This window comes from Trichechus manatus, unplaced genomic scaffold (assembly GCF_000243295.1).
Source record: "Trichechus manatus latirostris isolate Lorelei unplaced genomic scaffold, TriManLat1.0 scaffold00087, whole genome shotgun sequence".
Lineage (NCBI taxonomy): Eukaryota > Metazoa > Chordata > Mammalia > Sirenia > Trichechidae > Trichechus > Trichechus manatus.
In genome coordinates, this window is record NW_004444023.1 from 7803636 (window position 1) to 7828422 (window position 24787).

Here is a 24787-nt window from a genome sequence, read left to right on the forward strand (position 1 = left end):
TATCACCAGCTTTCCTGTCCCCTTCTGCCTTCTAGTCCTTGTCCCTGGACTGCTGTGCCTCATTAGTCCCATTTGGTTTTATGGGGCTGTCCACTCCCCAGCTGAACAGTGAACCTCGGAGGTGACTTCACCACTGAGCTAAAAGGGTGTCTGGGGGCTGTGTGGTCTTTCTTGTCATGGTCTTGTAACTCCTACCCAATTGATTGGGTGGAACTGTGCAAATAAGGTAACTGTGGCCCACCAAGGCGATTGGTCAATTTTGCCATCCTGCCAGCCTTAAAACAAGCCACCCTAGAAGTGGAAAGGAGAGGATCTCACCACCACCAAAGAAGAGCCAGGTGCAGAGCACATCCTACGGGCCTGGAATCCCTGCGCTATGAAGCTACTGGAACCAGGAGACAGAGAAAAAGCTGTTTAATATTCAAGTTGGTGAGAAGCAGTGGCAGCAGAGGCAGCAGAACCAGGAGACTGGCAGGAGACCTCGCAGTGGGCTTCCCAGCCCACAAGCGAGAAAGCTGAATGCCTTTGGGCAGAATGCTTGGTGGCAGAGTAGGGTGCCTTTGGGCACTTGGTGGAGCTAGGCTTGCCAACCCATGGTGCTAGAGCTGAGCGCCTTCAGGCTGATGCTTACAGGCAGAGTGGGGTGCCTCTAGGTACTTACTGGCAGAGCTAAAAGAGTTTTGAAACACTTGCCTGAGCAGGGCAGAGGCCAGGGGGCCACAGAGAGGTGTGCCTGTGGCATGGCTGGGAAGAGGTTTTCCTGATGGAAGAAGAACTGTATCCTGAGCATTCCTGAACCTGAATTGTAACCTGTTACTTCCCTAATAAACCCCATAACTGTGAGTACTGTCTGTGAGTTCTGTGTGGCCCCTGCAGTGAATTATCAAACCCAACAGAGAGGTAGAGAGTGGCATGGGAGGGATGGCTGGTGTCAGAATTGGTAAAGATGGCAGAGAGAGGGGGCGTGTCTGACCTCCACCTCATAGAATCAGCTTTGGGCTGTTGACCTTGATTCTTCTTTCCCCTTGTGAAACCAGAGGAGGTCAGACGCCCCCCCCGCCCATGCCATGCCATTCTTAAAGCACCTGGCAGTGGTTGGTCAATTTACCCACGCAAATAAGGTGAGAATAGACTATACAAACGAGGTGACTATAGCCTACTCTACAAATGAAGTTTCTGTGGCATACCAAGGGGATTGTTCATTTTGTGGCCTGGATGGGAGGGGCCGTGATTTGAAATTGACAAGGGGTTGTGTATATATGCAGCCAACACCATAGGTGTTTTTCAGACAGAAAAAAGCAGGAAGAGAAGCAGCAGGAAGAAACAGAAAGGAGAAAAGGCAAGAAAGAAGAGAGAAGAGGCAGAGAGGGGAAGGCAAGGAACCTCCTAAAAGAGCTGCAACATGGGTTATAAAAATGGCATGGCGGAGGTGACTGATCTCCTGTAACTTCACAAGGCAGAGGGAGAATCATGATCAACAGCCCAAGGCCGATTCCTACAAGGCAGAGATCAGACATGTCTCTACTCCCCAACCTTTTTTACCAACTCAGACACCAATCATCCCTCTCACACCATTCTCTACTTCTCTGCTGTGTTTGATAATTCACTGCAATGGCCACACAGAACTCACAGACCATACTCACAGTTATGATGTTTATTAGGGAAGTAACATGGTACAGCTTGGGATCATGATCAACTTGGAAGTAACAGGAAGAACAACTCAGGACACAATTCCTCGATCAGGATAGCTTCTTCTTGCCCTCTGCCTCCGGGCTCTACTGGGGTTCAGCTGCTGCTGAGCCCTGTTTGGACCTTGCTACCACCAGACCCTGCTGGGGGCCTTATGCCCCAGGGCTCTGGTGGGGGCCTTCAGCCACCTAGCCCTGCTGCAGGCCTTCTTGGGCAAGTGTTACACCTCTTAGCTCCTTGGGTCAGCAAGCCCCACCACAGCCATCTCGAGCCAGTCTCCTGATTCCTGTCATCTTGTGCCACCATCTCTCACTGTCTTTTGAGTTACATCAGCTCTGTCTCTCTTTAAGGCTAGCGGGATGGGAAAACTGAAAAATCCCTTCGTTAGGGTTCCATACACCTTATTTGCATGGTCCCACCTCCAAGAGGGTGCCATGCACTTTATTTACATTATTAGAAAGCTATCCAATCCCCCTGGTGGGCCACAAGCCTTTCATTTGCATAGTCACACCCAGTCATTTGATGGGAGTTGCAAAAACTATGGCTAAACCAAAAAAAAAAAAAACAACCCTTTTCCGTCAAGTCAATTCTGACTCATAGCGACCCGTTGGCGACCCTACAGGACAGAGAACTGCCCCATAGGGTTTCCATGGAGCACCTGGTGGATTTGAACTGCCGACCTTTTGGTTAGCAGCCGTAGCTCTTAACCATTACACTACCAGGGTTTCCAAACTATGGCTAGAAAAGCCGTATTAAGTAATGCACTGCACCGCACTGGTCAAGGGTTATAACACTGAAGACAGCAAAAGGCACAGAAGGGGCCCTATGGCAGAGCCAGCAGTGACAGCCTCAGAAGGGTCCCAGTGGCAGATCTGGCAGCAACACCCTCGAAAGGGGTCCTGTGGCAGAACCAGCAGAGACAGGTAGGGCCAAGAAGAGCCTATCCTGAGAGGGCCAAGAGAAGGCCTGTCCTCAGGGGGCTGAGAGGAGCCTTTCTTAAGGGGACTGAAGGGAGCCTGTCCTCAGGGGGCTGAGAGGTGGCCTGTCTTGAAAGGGTGATAGGAGCCCTGCGTGGCAGAGAGACAGGCCTGCTTGCTTGCATGGCCAAGAGCAGCTGAGAGAGCTGTCCTGTACTGAAGAAGGGGGACTTTGTCTATCTGATCCTGATTCCAAGTTGTATCCTGTTACTTCCTTAATAAACCAGTTAACTGTAATTATGGTCGACGAGTTCTGTATGGGCCATTGCAATAAATTATCCAACCCAGCAGAGAAGTAGAGAGTGCCATGGGAGGGATGATTGGTGTCAGGAGTGGTAAAAAGGCTGGAGAGAGGAGGTATGTCTTACTTCCACTTCATAGGAATCACCATTAGCTTTGTGCTGATGGTGATTCTCTCTCCTCCTGATGTTAGAGGACTTTAGGCACTACTAATACTACTACCATTTTACACATACTGTATAATATTTTGAATAATGTTTTGGTTACAGTCTTACTTGTAGGGACCAGTGAGGTAGCAAATTAAGCAGTAATTCAGAGATGAAGTAAAGCAATGATAGAGAACAAGGAGTGATCCAATGTTATTTCTGAGATAGTATCAACAGTATGTGGTACCAAGCGTGAGGATAACACGTGTTTTTGGTTGATCTTTTAACATCTTCCAATCAACCTCTAAAAACCTGTTTTCCAGATAATTCTCAAAAATATCAATTTTTAATTGCTTGTGCATTAATGACTGCTGGCTGAGAAATAGAATGAAGGAGAAGTTGAGGGCAGTGTTCACTCAGTGGCAGAATTCTCAACTACCATGTGTGAGGCCAGGATTTCATTCCCGGCCAATGCACCTCAAGGACGGACACCTCCAGTATGTCCGTGGAGACTTGCATGTTTCTATGATGCTGAACAGGTTTCAGTGGAGCTTCCTTACTGTGATGGAGTAGGAAGAAAGACCTGGGGATCTACTTGTCTTTCACTGGCTTCACCTTTAGTGGCCTTTCTCCTATGTCCCACTCCAAATATAACCTAGGCCTATCCCACCAGTTCCTTTGCCCTGTCTGTGATGGACACTCTAATATAATACCAGTTTTTTCAAACCTTCTTCTGTTCTTAAAGCGGCTTCCTGCCAGCCTTTCTCAGTCAAAAGCTATTCGTGGTTGTCCGCTTACCAGCGTTTTTCCTTTCTTCTTCCCAGGAGGCGTCTCTGCTGTACTGACACTTGAACTCCCACTTGCCGTTTTTCAATTTTTTCTTCCTTCCTTTTTTTTAACTAGTGTTTAAAGAAAGCGGCCATATTACTTTTTTGCCCAGCCTGCTGAAAGAAATTTGATCCGTGAAATGTTTTCCTGGTGAAGCTCGAGTCGCCGAAAATCTATCCATTTTTTCCAATGATCGACGAGACAGGTAATCAGATAGTTTCGCTGGCTTTCTCGTTCTCCTGGCCGTCCCTAGCTACTGACACAAAAAGACGGCACCGTTTGTTCTGTACGCCCGGTACTGAAATATGGCCGCCTACACACAGACGCGACAAGACGGGCGCAGACCTATTACCTCGTGCGGCAATGCCGGAAATGCCATTGTCCGCGCCCCGTCAAACGCTCCGGACCCTGGCCGGCCTCCGTAGGCGCACAAGGATTCTGCGCGAGGGGTGGAGAAGTAGAAGCAGTTCACGGAAGTATTCCAACTTTTGGGAACTTCAGGTGATTCAGGAGAAAAACAGGTAAGTGTGTTTCTGTCCTTGAAACAGGGCGAAGTAGCTGTTTGAAGCGGTGTCGTGAGGACGCGTGGAGTTCCTGAGGAGAGCGCCGTGGTGGAGGTGCTTAAGGGGAAGCTGGTGGGAGTCCAGTGCCTTTGAGGTCAGACATAGGGTGAGTGCTTTCGTATAACGATTACGGCTGTCCGGACACTCAGGGTACGGAGGCTTGCCGATCACTCTTCTTGTAAGGGGTGGAGGTGGTATTTACGATGAATGCGGTGACTGGTTCGGGTTCGGGATGTAATATGGAACTCAGTGAAGTTGGAGCCGGAGGATGGACATTGTAGCGGGTTTCTGGTCTAAGTTTCGCGTTAATAAGGGTGTGAGGTTGGTTGGTATAATTTTTACCGATTATAGACCAGTGGTGGAACAGTGGTTAAAGCGCTTGCCGCTAACAGAAAGTTCGGCAGTTTTTACCCGTCAGTCGCTCAGTGGAAGAAAGATTTGGCAGTCGGCTTCCGTAAAGATTTACAGACTTGGGAACCCAGTGGGGCAGTTCTGCTCTGTCCTGTAGGGTTGCTATGGGTCGAAACCGACTCGAGGGCAATGGGTTTGTTTTTTTTTTAGTTTTGGTGGTCTGTGTCTGTGGTACAGAGGATTGTGAGCTGAAAGCTTTGGAAGCCCGGGTCCCCAGGAACCTCGACTGCTGAGACAGAAGGTGGTATATTCGAAAGCTTTGGTTTAGATAATTATATGTTTTCTCCCCTCATCCAGTAGTTGACTACTGAAGGAGGGATTAATCCACCGCGACGCCCATTGGTGTAGGGCTGCTTTCGCACTGCAGAAGTAGAGGTGGGTCGTTGTGTGGCCGACCTTATGGCCCACAAAGCTTCACATACCAGCACACTTTCTGCTTTGCTGACTGTTTGTTATGAATTGAATTGTTTCCAAAATGTGTGTTGTAAATCCTAATCTCTATGTCTGTGGTTATAATCTCATTTGAGAATGGGTTGTATGTTATATTAATGAGAGAGATTAGTGTAGAAGGTTTTTTTGGGTCAGTCTCTTTTGAGATATAAAGAGATTAAACAAGAAAGCTAGTAAACTGAGATGTGTATCCTGACGTCTATGCCTGTGGTTAGAATCATATTCGGGAATAGATTGTCTTCATTATGTTAATGAGGCAGGATTAGTGTAGGATGTATCTGGAGTCAACCTATTTTGAGATATAAAAGCGATTAAACAAGCTAGCAGAAAGAGAGATGTGGTAAGGTAACTGCCAAACCATATGGAGATCTCTAAGGAACCAGAAAACAGAAGCTGAAGAGACAAGAAACTTCCCCCAGAGCCGGCAGAGAGAAGGAAACCTTCCCCTAGAGCTGGCACTCTGAATTAGGACTTCTGGGTTCCTAAACTGTGAGAAAGTAAATTTCTGTTTGTTAAAGCCATCCACTTGTGGTATTTCTGTTATAGCACCACTAGATAACTAAGAATTTGGTACAAAGAAGTGGGAGTGCTGCTGTAACAAATACATACAATGTGGAAGTGGTTGTGGAATTGGGTAATATGTGGAGGCTGGAAGACTTTTAAGATGCCTAATTGTAAAAGCCTAGGTTGCCTTAAAGAGACTGTTGGTAGAATTAGGGACGTCAACCGCAATTCTGCCATGAGCTCAGAGGGAGGTGAGGAATCTATAGAGAAAGTCTCTGTTGTTTTAGAGGATACATTTGGCACCAACAAAGAATGTTGCTAGAAACGTGGAAGCTAAAGGTGCTTCTGGTGAGGCTTTAAAAGAAAATGGTGAACATGTGATGGACAATGGAGGAAGGGCAGTGCTTTTTATGTAGTGGCAGAGAACTTGCCTGAATTATATTCAAAGGTTTGATGGAAGTAGAACTTGAAAGTGATCAACTTGGATATCTGGCCGATGAGATTTCTAAGCAAGAAATCTTAAAGGGGCCGTGAGGTTTCTCCTTGCACTTACAGTAAAATGCCAGAGGAAGGAGATGGATTTAAAAATGAACTGTGCAAAATGAAAACAAAAGATTTGGAAAATTTTGTTATACAAACTAAGGACACATGTTATAGAATGTTCACCAAGGGTGTGGCTACACAATCTTTTGTTAAAGAGATTTAGCCTGTGACTGATGGATCCAACCAACTACCATAGCAAAACACCCATAGCGTAGACTGAAAGGAACAGAGAAAGAACAAAACGAAACAATACTGTCTGCCTCTTAGAATGCTACAGACAGGAAACAGGCCAAAGGAGCTACATCTGTTATTCTCCAACAAAAGAAAAGGACCACTCCTGGTGCAGCTCACAGATCAGCCGAACTGTTGGAAGGAGCATAGGAATCAGGGCCTTCTGGGTTTCAGAGGGTGGGGCCACAGTCTCCTGATCTCAGAGGGTGGGGCCACAGTCTCCTGATCACAAAAGGGTGGGGCAATAGCCTCTTAGGTTTCAGAGTCTGATCTTTCTCAACTCAGTTCTGGAGTGTGGGCCTGCCATTAAGGTGTGCCAGGGAGATGGGGCTGCTGCCCAAAGCTGACGGAATGGGGTTCCCATACCCAAGGAGCTGAAGAACAGCGCCTGCTGGGGCCCAGAGAGTGGGTTTGCCACCTAGATGAACTAGGAGAATGGGGCCACTCGTAACCAAGGGAGCAGAGTTGCCGTTCCAAAGGGCTTGGAAGGCAGAGCTGAAGCCCAGGGCCTTGGAGCCTCCACCCAGAATCCAGAGGGTGTGACCAACACCCAGAGTCTGGAGGACAGGGCCATTTCCCAGATGGTCCCAAAGATCGACAGTTCATTATTTATCCTCTGGCAAGGTGAGCCATATCCCAGTTTATTAGTAAGTCATGTGTGTCCAGTTCCCATTGGTAGTGTTAGGAATGGCATGCAGATGAGCTTAGGTATGTGGAGCAATTCTACCCAAGTATATATGTAAAAATGCTCAACTACTAGAAAAATGTTGATTTTATCTGTGTCATTTTTCCAATTAATTGCTTATATTTTTTAATGCACACCACTTCTCTTTCTCTTCTAACCCGTCTCATTGAGAATGTTATCAGATAACAATCTTCTGATGTCTTGTGGCTTTTCATTTAGCTTTTAGTATTTTGGGGCTCTTCCATTCCTTTTTTTGTTTTCTAAATTGATCTTCTTTTTCAAAAATGTACAACTTCACTAGTGTAAAGGCAATATACATGTAACTAACCACTGCCCTGGGAAAGAATTAGAAGTTTTCCAGCACCCAAGTGGTTATAGCAAGCACTTGTAGGCTTTTCTTTACAGTTTTGCCTTGTAGGTAATTATTCTTAATCATTATAGTTTATGTAGTTTTTCCTATTTTAAACTGAGTATAAATGGAATCTTATGTAATCCATTTTTTACAATCAGGATTGTTTTCCTCAGTATTTCTGAGAGTCATTCATGTTGTTACACATAGATGTATTTGCTTTGCTCTTGTGAAAATGGCATGGCAGAGTTGTCCAACCTCATCTAACTTCACAAAGATGAAGGAGAATTAAGATCAACAGCCCAAGGCTGATTCCTATGAGGAGGAGGTCAGACATACCTCCTCTGCCACTGTTTTTTGCCATCTTGCGCAGTCTCTGGTATTACAGCTCTCTCTGTGTTTCCTTGGTCTTGGAGGTTTTCAGCGCAAGGGCCCCACGTTGAAAGGATGCACTCCACTCCCATCTCTTCTTTCTTGGTGGTAGTGAGGTCCCTCCTCTGCTCTGGGATTGGCTGTCTTTTAAGCCTAGCTGATGGCAAAATTCACCAATTCCCTCCTTAGAGTTCCATATACCTTATTTTCATGGTCCTACTCCCCACATGGTTGCCATGCACCCTATTTACATTATTAGCAAGCTGTCCAATCTCCTTGGTGGGCCACAAGCACCTTATTTGCATACTCCCACCCAGTCCTTTGGTGGGAGTTACAAGGCCATATGAAAGCTGTGCGTTGTACTTCCTTGGGTTACTACAAATAATTCTGCCTTGAAAATATTGGTACTTGTCTTTTGGTTCAAATGTGCGCTCATTATGGGGGGATATACCTCAGACTTAAATTATTTCAAAGCGTATTTATAACTTTAGCCTAATAGATGATGCCTTAGTGTTTCCTAAAGTGGTTGTACATTTACAGTTTCTCCAGCAGAGTAGTCTGCAGTTTATAGTTAGTGCATTATATGGCATGTTTAAATTGTATTTCCAGACCCTAATATAAACTTACCTTCTTAAAACTTCACTAATTTGTCATTCTCATTTAGCGTCACACTTGACCATGAATTGATAGTTTTCTATGTTGTGAGGTAGGGATCGAGCTTATTTTTTTTTACATGTATGTATCATTGCCTAATTGTCATTTTTTGAAAAAACATTTTTTACCCACTTAAAAAAAAAAAGAAACCAAACCATTGCCGTCGAGTTGATTCCAACTCATAGGTGGTGCAGTGGTTAAGGCGATGACTGCTAACCAAAAGGTCAGCAGTTTGAATCCCCTAACCACTCCTTTGAAACCCTATGGGGCAGTTCTGCTCTGTCCTACAGGGACACTATGAGTCTCTATGAGTCTTTTACCCATATCTCTGCAAATTTTGAATCTTAGGTTTTGTGGCCCATGAGTGTAAAATGTTCTGAGTAACCAAATAAAGGGACAGTCAACAGTATTGAGAGCCTTATGTTAAGACAAGTGCCAGTGACAGCATATGGACCTAGAGGAAATGTACCACTCATTGAATTTTCACTTCAACCTACAGGTCCTGACTCCCCAGCAGCAAAAGAATCACTTGAAGGAAGGAGAAAGAGGTTGCAGATTCAGGTATTATCATTCTGGGGACGCCCTTCGCAGGAGACTGAAATTTCTGAACAGAAAATAGAGCTGATCCAGAAACCACAAAGACAGAGCATCCCAGTTGCTGGCAATGTCCCAAGAACAAAAGAAAATGGTCAAGGCCCAGGTGACTTTTGGTTTGTTTTATGCTTTCCTTTGTTCTCTAATGGATTTGTAGAGGCCTGTAAAATATTAATTCATTTCATCTGAAAAGTATAAATTTGGAAAAGTAGAAGCTAGAGAGAAATAAACTTAGACTCTGATTTCAACATCGGGCAATATAGGATCAGGAATATATTGTTCATGGGATTAGCACTAAATTATTGTCGTTGAACGTAATATGTCACTGGGGATTCTTTGGGTTACGTTAGCTTTCAACTTGCGTTTGACGTTTCTGTGGCCAACCCCAAAAGACTCATTATAATTTAAATGCTATGCCTAGTTTTTAAGGAGAAAGATCAATTCCTTGGAGGATTTCAGTATTTCACAGGACTTTTGTCTGAGAAAGTTTCTTCGATATTTTTTCCTAGACGTGATGTGGTGGGCAGTATTCTGAACAGCGGCATTTTCATAGATGCATGTAAAACGAGACTAGTAGTAATAGTAGTGTAAAATGGCGGGTGGCTTCCAACCTCCTCTAACTTCAGGGGTTAGAGAAAGAATCACCATCACCATCAACCCAAGGCTGATTCCTATGAGGTGGAGGTCGAACATACCTGCACCCTCCAACCTTTTTACCAGTTCTAACACCAGCCGTCCCTCCCACTGGACTCTCATTCTCTGGTAGGTTCGATAATTGGTTGCAATGGCCATGCATAACTCACAGACCATACTCATGGTTGTGGGGGTTATTAGGGAAGTAACAGGGTACATACAAGAACAGGAATTCCAGAACTTTAATTGTGCTCATGAGGAACCTGTACATAGACCAATAGGCAGTCATTTAAATAGAACAAGAGGATACGGCATGGTTTAAAGTCAGGAAAGCTGTGTGTCAAGGTTGCATCCTTTCACCATGCTTACACAATCTGTATGCTGAGCAATAATCTGAGAAGCTGGACTATATGAAGAAGAATGTGGCATCAGGATTGGAGGAAGACTCCTTAACAACCTGCGATACGCAGATGGCACAACTTTGCTTGCGAAAAGTAAAGAGGACTTGAAGCACTTACTGATGAAGAGCACAGACGATAGCCTTCAGTATGAATTGCAACTCAACATAAAGAAAACGGAAATCCTCACAACTGGACCAATAAGTAACATCACGATAAATGGAGAAAATATTGAAGTTGTCAGGGATTTCATTCTGCTTGGATCCACAATCAACACCCGTGGAAGCAGCAGTCAGGAAATAAAACGATGTATTGAATTGGGCAAATTTGCTGCAAGAGACAGCTTTAAAGTGTTAAAAAGCAGAGATGTCACTTTGAGGACTAAGATGCACCTGACCCAAGCCAGGGTACTTTCTATCACCTCATATGCATGTGAAAGATGGATAATGAATAAGGAAGACCAGAGAAGAATTGATGTCTTTGAATTATGGTGTTGTTGAAGAATATTGAATATATCATGGACTCCCAGAAGAATGAACAAATCTGTCTTGGAGGAAGTTCAGCCTGAATGCTCCTTAGAAGAGAGAATGGCAAGACTTCATCTCACATACTTTGGACATGTTATCAGGAGGGGCCAGTCCCTGGAAAAGGACATCATGCTTGGTAAAGTAGAGGGTCAGCGAAAAAGAGAAAGACCCTCAGCGAGATGGATTGACACAGTGGCTGCAACAGTGGGCTCAAGCATGACAGCGATTGTGAGGATGGTACAGGACTGGGCAGTGTTTTGTTCTGTTTTACATAGGGCCTCTGTGAGTTGGATCTGACAAGACAGCACCTAACAATACCAATACATTATAACTTGGGATGAGGATCAGAAGTTTGCAACTCGAGATCAGGATAAGGAAGCATGTAGGCAAAGTCTCCCTTCTTCAGTGAAGGACAACTCTGTCTCTTCTCAGCCCCCTCAGGACAGGCTCCTCTTGCCTCCCTTAGGACGGTCTCCCTCTCTAGGCCCTTGGCCTGGACTCTGCCCTGCTTGGTCAAGTGTTACAAAGCTCTTTAGCTCCCCACTCCAGCTGCAAACCTCCTTCCTGAAGGCCCTCGGCTCTCTTGCTTTGTGGGTTGGCACGCCCACTTTAGCCATTGGTCAGCATGCCCACTGTAGCCGCCTCACTCTGTGGGCCGGCAAGCCTGCCATGCCTTATTTTGCCAGACTTCTGGTTCTGCTGCCACCGTTTCTCTGCCAGTGGACTCTGCTGTGCTTGCAGCTGCTTCTTGCTGTGTCACACCTTCTCCGGTTTACAGCTCTCAGTCTCCTGGGTCTAGGAGGTTCTCAGTGCAGAGACCCTTGTTCACAAGGACATGCTCTGCTTCTGGCTCTTGTTGGTAGTGACGTCCCCTCTTTGGCTTCTTCCACAAGCTCCTTTTAAGCCTACTTGGATGGCAAAACTGACCAATCCCCTTTTTAGAGTTCTATACACCTTACTTGCATGGTCTCACCCCTGCAAGGATTTCATGCACTTTATTTGCATAATTGGCAGGCTGTCCACTCCCCATGATGGGCCACAAGCACTTTATTTGCATAGCACCACCCACTCATTGTATGGGAGTCACAAAGACTATGGCTAGAAAGTCCATATTAAATAATTCAGTGCACCAAAAGTAGTAGCTTCAGATCCTGTCTAACTTCAGGGGGGATTATGACCAGGATCAGCCCAAAACAAATCCTTATGTGGTGGAGGTCAAACATACCTTCACTCTTCAAACTTTTTACCAGTTCTGACAGTAGCCGTCCTTCCAGCGGCACTCTCTACTTCTCTTCTGGGTTTAATAATTTATTACAGTGGCCACACAGAAAGAGGAGCTAAGAGCAGAACATGTCCTTTGCTCCTGGGATCCCTGCATTCAGAGGCTTCTGGAACAAAGAAACAAGACAGAGAGCTGGAACACTGAAAACAGCTAGAAGCAGTGGTAGGAAGAGACCAGCAGGAGATGGCGTGGTGGGCTCTGGGGCCAAGGAGCAAGAAAGCTGAGTTCTTCAGTCAGGAGGCTTACTGGCAGAGCAAGGTACCTCTGGGCACTTGGTGGAGCTAGGTTTGCTGACCTACAGAGTTAGAGCTGAGCACCTTCTGGCCGAGGCCTTCTGGCGAAGTGTGATGGTTTGGGGTACTTACCAGCAGAGCTAATATAATTTTGTAGCAGTTGCCAGAGCAGGACAGAGACCCAGGGGCCATTGAGAGGTGTGCCTGCAGGCATGGCTGAAAAGAGGCTGTCCTGACGGAACTGTATTCTGAGTGTTCTGGAACCTGAATTGTATCCTTTTACTTCTCTAATAGACTGCATAATCGTTGAGTATGGTCTGTGAGTTTTGTATGGCCATTACAACGAATTATTGAATCCAGCCAAAAGGCAGAGAGTGCCGTGGGAGGGACAGTTGGTGTCAGAATTGGTAAAGATGGAGAGAGGAGGTATGTCTGACCTCTGCCTCATTGGACTCAGCCTTGGCCTGTTGATCTTGATTCTCCTTCCCCCTTGTGAATTTAGAGGAGGTCATATGCCGCCCGCATGCCATTTTTACACATGTGGACCTCACCAACATGGAAACTTGCTTCATCAATACCAGACAGACAGAAATAACAACTAATATGTAATCTAATCATGGAATAACATTGTATCACCTTAGCATATTCTGTTAGATAGATGGAACTAGGCTAGCCCATAGTCATGCAGAGGGGACTGTCCAAAGGTCCTAATGTGATTGTGGGGTTATCTTAGAATCTGCCTGCCACAAGTCTTTTGTTCAGTTAAAAATTATTTTTGGGTATAATATGAGATCTTTGGCTGTTTCTTCTCCCCTAACTCTATTTTCTCTTTCAAAAGTTATGAATAGGCGTGTGTTAGTGTATGAATAAGTTAAAATATAAGAATTAGGACAAAGCCGATTCGTATGAAGCAGAGGTCAATATATCCTAGATTTCTACATTCCTCCAAGCTGCTGAATCACTCCATCTCTGACACTGGCCACTCACACTCCCCTCAGCACTCTTCCTACATTTATGTCTGGCAGTTTGCTGCAACGTCTCACAGAAGTTACTTGCATTTAAGTGGTTTATAGACGAAGTAACAGGGTACGCCTTGGGATCAGGATAAAAAGCCTACAACTCAGAATCAGGATCAGCCGTGCAAGTAAGCAGACCCTTCTCTCTGCTGTGTACACCCCCCTCTCAGCTGTTCAGGCCTCCTCTCAGTTCCCTCAGAACAGGCTCCTGTTGGCCCCCTCAGGTCAGGCCCCCTCAGGACCAACTCTTGGCCCCGCCGTCTGTCACCAGTGACTCTGCTGCTGGACTCTTTCCAGGCCTGTTGCTGCTGACCCTGTTCCTGTGCCCCTTCCGGGCCTGTTGCCACTGGCACTGCTGCAGGGCCTTTTCCTAGCCTCTCACTTTCTTCAGTGTTGGAGACCTTGTCCCATGTTACAGCTCTTTTAGGAGATTCCTTGCTCTGTCTCTGCTTCTTTTTTCTCTCTTGCCTTTTCTCCTTTCTGCCTCTTCCTGCTTCCTGTCTGAAAAGCCTGTGGTGTTGGCTGTATAGATGCACAAATTTCTTGTCAATTTCAAGGCAGGGCCCTCCCCACAGGGCCACGAACTGATGGATCCCCCTGTCAGTAGGCTATACACAGTTCATTTGCGTAGTAGGCTGTAGTCACTTCGTTTGTATAGCATATTGACCAATCACTGCAAAGTGCATACCAATCACAGGGCAGGCTGCAGCCCAGTAGCAGACAAAGTTTCAGACCAAGATGTGTACAATTTACCCCAGAAATGTAGCAAACTCTCTGTGTTAGAAAACTAGTGCAAAGGTAACTTTCAAGGTTTTAGGGGAAAAATCTCAAGCTGTTTTTCCAGTGAACCCAGGCAAAGGCCACATAAAGAAACCCATTTCACCTCAGGTGGACATTCTCACTCTATCCGGGTTTACTAACCTCTCCTTTATATTCTTTCTCTCTATGCTACATTTTGGGTAATTTCTTCAATTGTACATTACAGTTGGCTATCTCTTTAGTGTATTTGATACATGTGGTGAAATGAGTTTCTTTATGTGGCCTTTTGCCTTGATTCTTTGGAAAAAGAATTCGAGACATTTTTCCCCTAAGACTTGAGTTTCCTTTTCTCTAGTTTTTTACCTCCGAAAGTTTCTTACTTTTGTCCAGGTTGCTTGACATTTCCTGTAAAAACAACTTGGTCTGATACTTTTTGCTTGGTCCTGGGTTGCAGCCTTCTCTGTGATTGGCATGCATCTTGCAGAGATTGCTCAGGAGACTATGCAAATGAGGTGAGTTGTAGCCCACCCACGCCTGCTATGCAAATGAAATGTCTGAGGCCTACCATGAGGGGATTGGTCAGTTTATGGCTATGCCTTGAAATTGACAAAGAGTTTGCAGATGTAAGCAGCCAGCCCCACAGAACTTTGTCAGTCAAAAAGAAGCAAGAAGAGAAGCAGAAGGAAGGAGAAAGAAAAAGCAGAGAGAGATGGGATGCAAGTAACCTCCTAAAAGAGCTGTAACACTGGTCAAGGGCTGCAACACTGAAGATAGTGAGAGGCCCAGATGGGGCCCAGTGGCAGAGCTGGTGGTGACAGACTATGGCACCAATAGGAACCTGTCCTCAGGAGGCTGAAAGGAGCCAGTCCTCAGGGCCAAGAGGAGCTGAGAGAGCTGACCTGCACTGAAGAAGGGAGACTGCCTACATGCTTCCTGATCCTGATCCTGAGTTGTAGCCTGCTGATCCTGATCCCAAGTTGTACCCTGTTCCTTAATAAACCACTTAACTGTAACTATGGTCTGTGAGTTTGTGTGGCCATTGCAACAGATTATCGAACCAGAAGAGTAGTAGTGAGTACCATGGGAGGGATGGCTGGTGTCAGAACTGGTAAAAGGTTGGAGGGTAGAGGTATGTTTCACCACCACCTCATAAGGATCAGCCTTGAACTGATCCTGATCATATCCCCCTGAAGTTAGACAGGTTCTCACAATGCTACTGCTACTGCTACTACTCCTGTCCCCATTTCACAATATGCTGTTAACTTCTCTGTTAAAATACACACATACATGTTTGTGTAGTATGTATGTGTGTGTGTGTGGGTCTGTGTGTAAATCTGAGCTGTTTCTAGCTTATGAAGACAATTTCAGTGCTACATATTGTAGAAAATTCTAATTTCATGAGTGGGTGGATTATGGAATGCACAAATTCAGTATAGTTTATTACGATTTTGCTTTTTTCTATAAGACATTTTTAAAAAAAAAAAAGGTATGTAGATGCAGCAGCCTATATAGAGGACAGGAGCAGAACAACTTCCCTCATAATTCATTCACATCACTGAATGGAAAATACATCATTAAACAGGATCCTCTTAACACAGGAATCACTGACGTTCAGCGACGTGGCTGTGAAGTTCACCTGGGAGGAGTGGCAGCTCCTGGACCCTGCTCAGAAGGACCTATACTGGGACGTGATGTTGGAGAACTATAGCAACCTAATGTCCATTGGTGAGGACAATTCTCTTGTCGTTGACCTTTCCTTTCTCACTTGCTGAAATCTTTGGAGTGTCTCTGGTGCTCTAAAGTGGCAGATTCTCAGTCCACTCTCTGGCTCTAGATAAGTGGATATATTCTCCCTACTCCTGACAGAAAAACCATTAATCTGTACGTTTGAAAAATGTTTTTCACAAATACGGTATTCTGCAGTCTTCGCATACCCGAGGCCAGTTTGGTGAGTCTAAGATTTTGTGATTTCCCATGAACAGGGTATCAAGTTAGCAAACCAGATGCACTCTCCAGGTTGGAACAAGGAGAACAACCATGGACTACATTAGATGAAAGTCATAGTGGACTCTTTTCAGGTGAGCAAGCGAAAAGTGGTGAGGGGGGAAGGCTGTGGAAATCATAATATTCAAGTGAGAGGAGGCGTCACATCTCTGAAGGGTATCTGAGGATACATAAAATTACCTCCACATATCTCTCTCCCCGTTAACACCTCTTTTTCTTCCTAAGAGTTTAGAGAAATACATACTCCTCTGTCTCTTCTGAGATCAGATCCCTGTTTATTTAATCTACATTTTGGTAATTTTTGGTACAATAATTTTTTTTCTTCGTAAAGTCTCAAATCTTTCCCTTCTTCATATCCTTCCACCTCTATTGCTATGAAACTCCACCTTCCAGGTCTCTCTCCAAAGAGGTCTTTGCATTTTATAACTGTCGTCTGAGTATGGCATTTTCCTTCCCTGCTGGGTGATACTGATTTTATTTCCTAACATCCAACCCTACCTTGAATGTTGTGCCACACAGTAAACTGGTCTTCATTGTGCCTTTATCTGCCTTCTCTTTTCCCCCATTCTGATGTTCTCCAAAGATTCTGAATTCCATTTTCTCATTTGTTCTTCTAACCCTTTAAAGTTTCCTTCATTCTAATGAGTTAAGCTCCTTATGTTTCCTAGAGGACGCTGTCAAATTGACATCTCTGTTGGAATTGTCTAACATAGACTTTTTTGTATACATTTTACTCTTCTCTAAAAATCTTCCCTGTGAGTTGCCAGTATCTACAAAGAGCTAGGATCATCTTCCCGCCAAGAAAACTCCTGTCAGCTTAGGTTACCCCTTAGTACTGTACATCTGAAATCCTAGCCATTTGGTAGTTACCTTGAATGTTCTACCTACAGGGCTCTCTTTTTTTAAGGTCTTTGTTCTTCCAGTTAATTTTTTAACTGAAAAAACATTTTTAACATCCTGCATTCTGAGTTCCATCATAACTCACGTCTACTGACATGATAACTTATGAGAATGAGAATCAACCCAAATCTGGTTCCTATGAGGTAGAAGTCAAATATATCCAAACATCCCCACTTCTATATTATTTCTGACATCAGCTATTCTTCCTCTGTGCTTTCTTTTTCTACTGGGCTCGGTAATCCATTGCAACAGCAACAGAGACTTCATGGAAACACCATGTCTGTGATAACAACTTTTAATATAACACAGAAGACTATAAAGAAATAATATAAACAAAGAAATATATAGGAGGAGGTCCTTAAGGGTTTCCCGCACATAAGCTCAACATGACAAGTGCGTTCACTTACTCTCTCAGCACTGTCATCAGCCAGGAAGCCTCTTAAGCGGGAACTGTTCTGTGATGTCACTCAGCAGGCTCTGCTTTCAACCACTCTTCTCAACTGGCTCCTGCCTTCTCCTGGCCAGCTCCAGGATAGCTCTCAGATGGTTTCATTTCTTGGACAGTCCTAGGTACTTTAGGCCGGCAGCATCTCTAGGCTCACTTCATGACATCTCTTAGTGTAGAACACCCTTCAAGTTGGCCCCTCCTTTGTAGCGGCCACCTGCTTGGTGTGCCCGATCCTTTAGATTGGTCGCAGTTCAGCCTTTACACTCTGCTGCTGCCATCCAAGTTCACTTGTTTCTGCATCTTCTTGTTCCATCATAGGCACTTCCTCCAGTGATGTTGTAGATTCAAGTGTGTTACAGCTCTCTTACCTGGATCTGTGGGGGTCTCAACACAGGGCCCCATGTCCAAAGTACGAACTCATTTTCCCGTCTTGGCTGTCATCGATCAGAAAAAAAAAACAAAAACACCAGACCCTTTGCCATCAAGTTAGTTCGATTCATAGTGACCCAATGGGACAGAGTAGAGCGGCCCCATAGGGTTTCCAGGGAGTGGCTGGTAGATTTGAACTGCCCGCCTTTTGGTTAGCAGCTGAGCTCTTAACTACCGTGCCACCAGGGCTCCCCAAAATCCTCAGTGTTTTTGCCCTTCATGTAGGCCAGTTCTAATGAGGGGGCAGGGCTTCCCAGCGATCCAGGTAAAGATTGTACTTGGTAGACCTCCTCCCCCAATCTGGTTAAACATCAATTATTGGACAGGCTCCAACAGCCAATCCCAGTTAAGGTCAGACTGGGCGATTCTTACCGCGAATCTCAGTCTAGGGCGGATGTGGCAGGGCTCCCCAGCTAATTCAGGTAAAGTCAGTGTAATCCAATTTTATTCTACTAGCTTAAGACCTTGTCTAATTTCAAGAGGAGGAATGAGAATCAAAATCAGCAGAAAGCTGACTTCCTGTGAGGTGCAGGTCAGACATACCTCCACTCTCCATCTTTTTGACCTTTTCTAATGCCATCACCCCCACGTCACTGTCTACTCTTTTGCTGAGTTTGATAATTCATTACAATTGCCACACAGAACCCATAGGTTATACTCACAGTTAAGTGGTTTATTAGGGAAGTAACAGGCTACAACACAGGATTGGGATCAATTTGGAAGTAACAGGATACAACTCAGGAGACAGTTCTTCAATCAGAAAAACTTCCTACCAAGCCTGTTCTCAGCTGCTGCTCTTGCTGTGCCCATAGGCAGGTAGCACTTCTCTCAGCTGTGCTTGTGCCGCACCTTACTGGGACTCTATCCTGTTTGGTCAAGTTTTACAGCTCTTTTGGCTCTGTTGGCAAGTGCCCAGAGGCATCTCACTCCGTTAGCAAGCCTCCTGCCTGAAGGCACTTAGCTCTCTCGCTATGTGGCACAGCAAGCCATCTTGCAGTGTTTCACACCGTCTCTCACTGTGTTCACTGTTACACCTCTTGATCTGTATTACAGCTCTTTTAGGAGGTTCCCTTCCACTCACTCGCTCTGTCCTCTCTCTAAAAACTCTAGTTGGCTGCTTATATAAGCAAGTCACTCGATCCAATCGGGTGGTTTTATGTACCCTGTTTGTGTAGTAGACTAACCAGTCCCTTTTAAAATTGTGACCAAGCCAGTCATTTTTGGCAGAATTATAAACCCAGGGCTGGAAAGACCACATGTAAGAGAAACCAATTGCAGTGCAGCCACGTAAAGGAGCCTGTTGCACCACACTACTTTAATTGAATTTCTTTGTATATTTACTTATTGTGCCAGCTGAACTTAAAAAGGGGGCAAGTAGGGCAAATGCCACTTTTACTGGTAACTGTGTGAGATGGATCAGCATGAAACCAGCTCCTACCTTCCCGCATCTCCGTTATCATCATTGCAAGCCACCCATGTGGCACTTTCTCCTCCCTGGTCATCCAGAACCAGATCCTCTCCAGCCTGACTGCCCGGGGCCAGGTCCTGGCATCCCTGGACACCTGGTGCCCGGTTTTCTCCTCCCTGGCTGCCTGAGGCTAGATTCTCTGTGTCCTGGCTGTCCTAAGCCAAGTAAAAATACACTAGTTAAAAGGACACGATCCTTCTGATCGACTGCTTGCACAGCCCATCTCTGAATTAGTCACCCTGAGCTCTGTCATAGTTTATAAGTTAGAATGACTGTCCTTCTGACTGCCAAATAGGCAGACACGAGCCTTGTTGGGTCATTGCCTCTTTTGGGTTCATTAATTCCCTAGAAAGGCTCACAGAATTCAGGGAAACTACCTGTACATACAGTTACTCATGTATTTTATCCAGAAAGCGCACTAATGAAGAGACATCTTAGGCATGGTCTGGGAGAGGTCCCAACAGGAGCCATTCATTGTCTCCAGGGCCATCCACCCTCTCCCATGTGTGGATGTTCTTAGCAGTCCAGGAAGCCCAGAACTTCCTTTTTCATGGGATTTTGTTGGCTTCATTTTATAGACATGATTTTGGCCTCATTGCATAAGCATCATCGATTGAAAGAGTGAGTATGCATGATTGATTGCATTATGCCTCCCTTGCCTCTTGAGGTTCATTGCCAGGAATATCTGTGTAACCCAGACTCATTTGCACACATTCTAAAGTGTTCCTGACTGTTTCAGAAAACATAGGCCCCTTGATTGCTGGAAGATTTCACGGGCTATCTTTCAAAGGACCAACGACAAAAGCCAAATTGAGTTCTTAGTCCCACACTAATTATAATCGTTTTCCTATTAATTGTAAATATTACCAATATATTCACTTCAGTCGCTCAGTGAACTTCTCCAGTTCCAAAGCTCTAAATGTTAAAATGACTAAAACCTTGGTGTTCATCTTTTCATGTACATGTTCTCTAAACTTGATCTTATTCTGTTCTGTCCTTAAATCATAGTTAAATATTAAAATGTGGCAGATTTTTACTTCCAGTCAAGACTTTTCTCAGGATTTATGAATCTTTCAGATTTTTTCATTTCTGTACTTGGATATGTAAAAACTATCTTGAGGTTGATACACTTCAAAATGTTCTATTGAACATTCTATATTTAAGTACTATTCCTTATCTCACTAAAAGACACCGCTACTCCATGGCTCAAGCGAAATACTAAGCAGCAACCCTTCATTTTTCACTTTCTTTACCCCACCCCGACAAGAATGAACTCATCAGTGAGCCTTCTCTTCCTTCAAAGTGTATCCTTATTTCCTCCTTCTCTCCCTACCCCTCTCATAAAAACCACTTTTCCCAATCTGCAGCTACTTTCTTTATGGCTTTCCTTGCTGTTTTTCAGTAGTTTACCAAACTAGAATGTAGGCTCCGTAAACATTTTAAGGAATATGTTTGTGTAGCCACAACAACTTTACTGTGTATGTGTGAAAATTATTTTCTCCAGAATGTAACATTCTGCATTCTTCATATACCCAACTGTGCCTGATGAATAGTTGTCTTTCAGTAAGGATTTGTGGAGTGAATGAATCTGTCCTTCACCAACTGGGATCAGGAGGCCCTACAGCCTCTGTGGACTGCAGGTCACAGTGACTTGCTTGAATATTACAGTCTCTACATGTTTTGTAAAACCTGATTTAAGAAGCAGCTGTATCTGTGTTTATTAATCATGTATTACCTAACTTTCTTTCTATACTAACTGCTTTAGGGTTGTTTATATTATTGTGGTTTTATCAGTGTGCAAGGAACATTAAGCGTGGTGTTTTATTTACATTTATATCAGAGGCTTGTCACTAAAGATCCACCTTACATCAGTGCATTTTTTAAATGGCTTTATTCTGAATCAAGATGATGAAAGGATTCATTTTCCTCTTTTCTAGAAATCCGGAAAGTTGATGATCATCTGCTTGGGCACTTGCAAAATGAAAGCAGGGTGGACAGAATGGAAAAATGCTGTGAACGTAACGCATTGGAAAATATTGTTCCTCAGCACAGAAATCATTTTCCCTTAAGGGAAAATCATGGTATGTTTGACTTACATGACAAAGCTGTGAAATCAAATTTAACTTCTCCGGCAGTCAACCAGAGCAGAAACGATGAAATAAAGAACTCTGCTGAGCTTAATGGAGATGAGAAAACCTTTCTGTATGCTGACCATGAGCAATTTTGTACAGAAATGAAAATTCCAGAAAGTCAGAAATCTAACAGCACTAAGTCCCATCTCGTTCAGCATCGGAAAACTCCCAAAATAGAGAAAATGCATGTGTGTAGTGAATGTGGAAAAGCCTTCATTAGGAAGTCTTTCCTCACTAATCATCAGATCATTCATACAGGAGAGAAACCACATAGATGCAGTCTATGTGGGAAAGCCTTCTCTAAAAAGTTCAACCTTACCGAACATTATCAGACAACTCATAAAGGACAAAAACCATATAAATGCGTGGAATGTGGCAAGTCCTATCTCTATCAATCGGGGCTCATTAAACATCAGAAAACTCATAGGGGAGAGAAACCTTATATATGTAGCGAATGTGGAAAAGGCTTCTTCGAGAAGGCAGATCTCATTATTCATCAGCGAATTCATACTGGAGAAAAACCCTATATATGTAGTGAATGTGGAAAAGGCTTCATCCAGAAGGGAAATCTCATTATTCATCAGCGAACTCATACTGGAGAGAAACCCTATGTATGTGGTGAATGTGGTAAAGGCTTCAGTCAAAAGTCATGTCTCATAGGACATCAGAGATTTCACACAGGAAAGAGTCCCTTTGTATGCAGTGAATGTGGCAAACCTTACTCCCAGAAGTCGGGTCTCATTAGTCATCGGAAAATTCACACAGGAGAGAAACCCTTTCAATGCAGTGAATGTGGGAAAGCCTTCAACACAAAGCCAAAGCTTCGTGTACATCAAAGATCTCATACAGGAGAGACACCGTATGGCTGCAGTGAGTGTGGAGAAACTTTTGCCTATACTTCTTCCTTATATTTACATAAAAGAAAACACACAAGTGAGAAACGTGTAGATTCAATCAAGGTGGAAGACTCTTCCACACCAACTCACAGCTCATCACATACCAAGGATTTCGTGCAGGAGAAAAGCCCTGTTAATACAGTGACTATGCAAATGCCTTCTGTGGCAGCTCAGACATCAGTAAACATCAGTGGACTCCTAACAAATAGGAACGTAGTCCTTGTGGGACAGCCTGTTGCCGGATGTCAACCCTCCGGAGATAACAGAGAATTTGTACAGCAGAGAGTCCTTATGAATGCAGTCAATGTGGTAGTGCCCATGAATGCAGTGAATGGAGCGGTGCCTTCTGTGATGAATTACATCTTATTTTATACCACACAAAACCCGTAGCATAAACTCAGATACATTTACTGGGGAATAGGAATGAGCAAAAATTTCTACCTCATTGTATGGCTACAAAATGTATTCTGAGGGAAATCATATGAATGCAAACACTGGAAAAGCCTGAAGTGCTCATTCTATGTAAATATGTGCATGGATGTTAAGACATAATCTAATTTTAACCTAAATGCATACACATCAATTACTCTATAGTGTCAGTTAAATGAATGAAAGTCCAAGTTCATGTCAGTGGACAAAATAAGTAATGTGAATTTTTAAAACAGAAAAGATAATTGGTATCAGGAATGTTGCTTGTTGTTGCCATCGAGTTAATTATGACTCATGGTGACTCCAAGTGTTACAGATGAACAATTACATAAGAAGTGGTGGGTACGTAAAGGGCAGTATTGTATTGGTGGGAATTGAGGCACATAAATATCAGTTCAGTTTGTCCATATCAGTGTGAAGGATCAATTGAATACCAGAATATCTACCACCAATTTTAGAACTTTATGTTATGAAGAGGGACCTATGAAAAAATAGTCTTACATTGAGTCTATTCTTGAATGTAGGGACTATGTCACATACTGCTTTTGTACCTGGCCCTGTTTCTAGGAGCTGAGGATGCAGTGGTGAATAAAGAAAAAAGACCATGCCCTGTAGGAGATTACATTGAGTTGGTCGGATTATGTTTAAGTGGAATCTTGATACTTCAGCTTATTTACTCAAACAGTGATGCAATACACATAGAATAATTGGTACAAGAGGTTTAGTTAGAAGTTTTTGGAGTTAGAAAATCCCAAAAACTTCTAATGACAATTTCTTGTCAAAATCTATTTGCCATTGAGTTGATTCTCATGGTGACTCTGTGTGTGAGGGTAGAACTGTGCTCCGTAAGGTTTTTCATGGCTGATTTTTTCAGAACTACATCATCGGGACTTCCTTTCTAGATATCTCTGGGTGGACTTGAACCTCCAACCTTTTTGATTAGCAACTAAGTGCATTAACCATTTTTACTACCCACAGATTACTGGGGCAAGGACTCCTTTGTGTGTATGTGGGCTTAAGGGTTTATTTAAAATTTTTTCCCAAACAAAAATTTATACATACATTGTTATGTGACCTCTTGCTCTCCCCATACTATGACAGCACACTCCTCCTTTGCACCCCTCATTGCCCCTGTCCTTTCAACCAGCTCCTAACCCTCTCTGCCTTCCCATCTCACCTCCAGACAGAAGCTGCCCATTTAGTCTCTTGTATCTACTTGAGCTAAGAGGCACACTCCTCACAAGTATCACTTTATGTCCCACAGTCCAGTCCAATCCCTGTATGAAGAGTTGGCCTCGGAAATTGTTTAAGTTCTGGGCTGATAGAGAATGCATGGGCCATTCTTTCTGGGGTTCCTCCAGTCTCAGACCATTAAGTCTGGTCTTCTTACTAGAATTTGAGTTCTGCACCCCACCTTTCTTCTGCTCCATCTAGGACTCTGTTGTGTTCCCTGTCAGGGCAGTCATTGGTGTTAGCCAGGCACCATCTAATTCTTTGGTTTATGTGGCCTTTTCTGTCTCTTGGGCTATGGCTTTCCTTGTGTCTTTGGTGTTCTTCGTTCTTTCCTCCAGGTGGTTGGGACCAATTGATGCATCTTAGATGGCCGCTTGCAAGCTTTTAAGACCCCAGACGTCACTCACTGAAGTAGGATGCAGAACATTTTCTTAATAAGCTTTGTTATGTCAGTTGACCTAGATACCCTCTGAAAGCATGGTCCCCAGAACCCTGTCCTTGCTATTCTGTCTCTCAAAGTGTTTGATTGTATTCAGGAAACTTCTTTGCTTTGGTTTAGTCCAGTTGTGCTGACTCCCCTTGTAGTGGGTGCTGTCCTTCCCTTCACCTAAGATAATTCTTATCTACTATCTAGTTAGTAAATAACCCTTACCCTCCCTCCCTACCCTCATAACCATCAAAGAATTTTTTCTTCTGTGTTTAAACCTTTTCTTGAGTTCTTATAATTGTGGTCTTATACAATATTTGTCCTTTTGTGACTGACT

General features: G+C 44.1%; 1 protein-coding gene across 3 annotated transcripts; it reads left to right on the forward strand.

The window, feature by feature from the left end:
• The first annotated feature begins 2412 nt into the window (after positions 1-2412).
• On the forward strand, positions 2413-23905 carry LOC101348021 (zinc finger protein 350-like). 3 transcript variants are annotated; one of them, XM_023736445.1, is made up of 7 exons: positions 2413-4085; positions 4429-4549; positions 5005-5095; positions 9142-9342; positions 15683-15809; positions 16067-16162; positions 21271-23905. In XM_023736445.1, exons 4-7 carry the CDS (start codon positions 9307-9309, stop codon positions 22749-22751), a joined length of 1740 nt encoding a protein of 579 aa, XP_023592213.1. In that variant the 5' UTR covers positions 2413-4085; positions 4429-4549; positions 5005-5095; positions 9142-9306; the 3' UTR covers positions 22752-23905. The 3 variants fall into 3 exon arrangements, with proteins under 3 accessions (XP_023592213.1, XP_012412524.2, XP_023592212.1); XM_012557070.2 differs by lacking the exons at positions 4429-4549; positions 5005-5095 and adding an exon at positions 4204-4401; XM_023736444.1 differs by lacking the exon at positions 5005-5095.
• Positions 23906-24787: the final 882 nt, after the last annotated feature.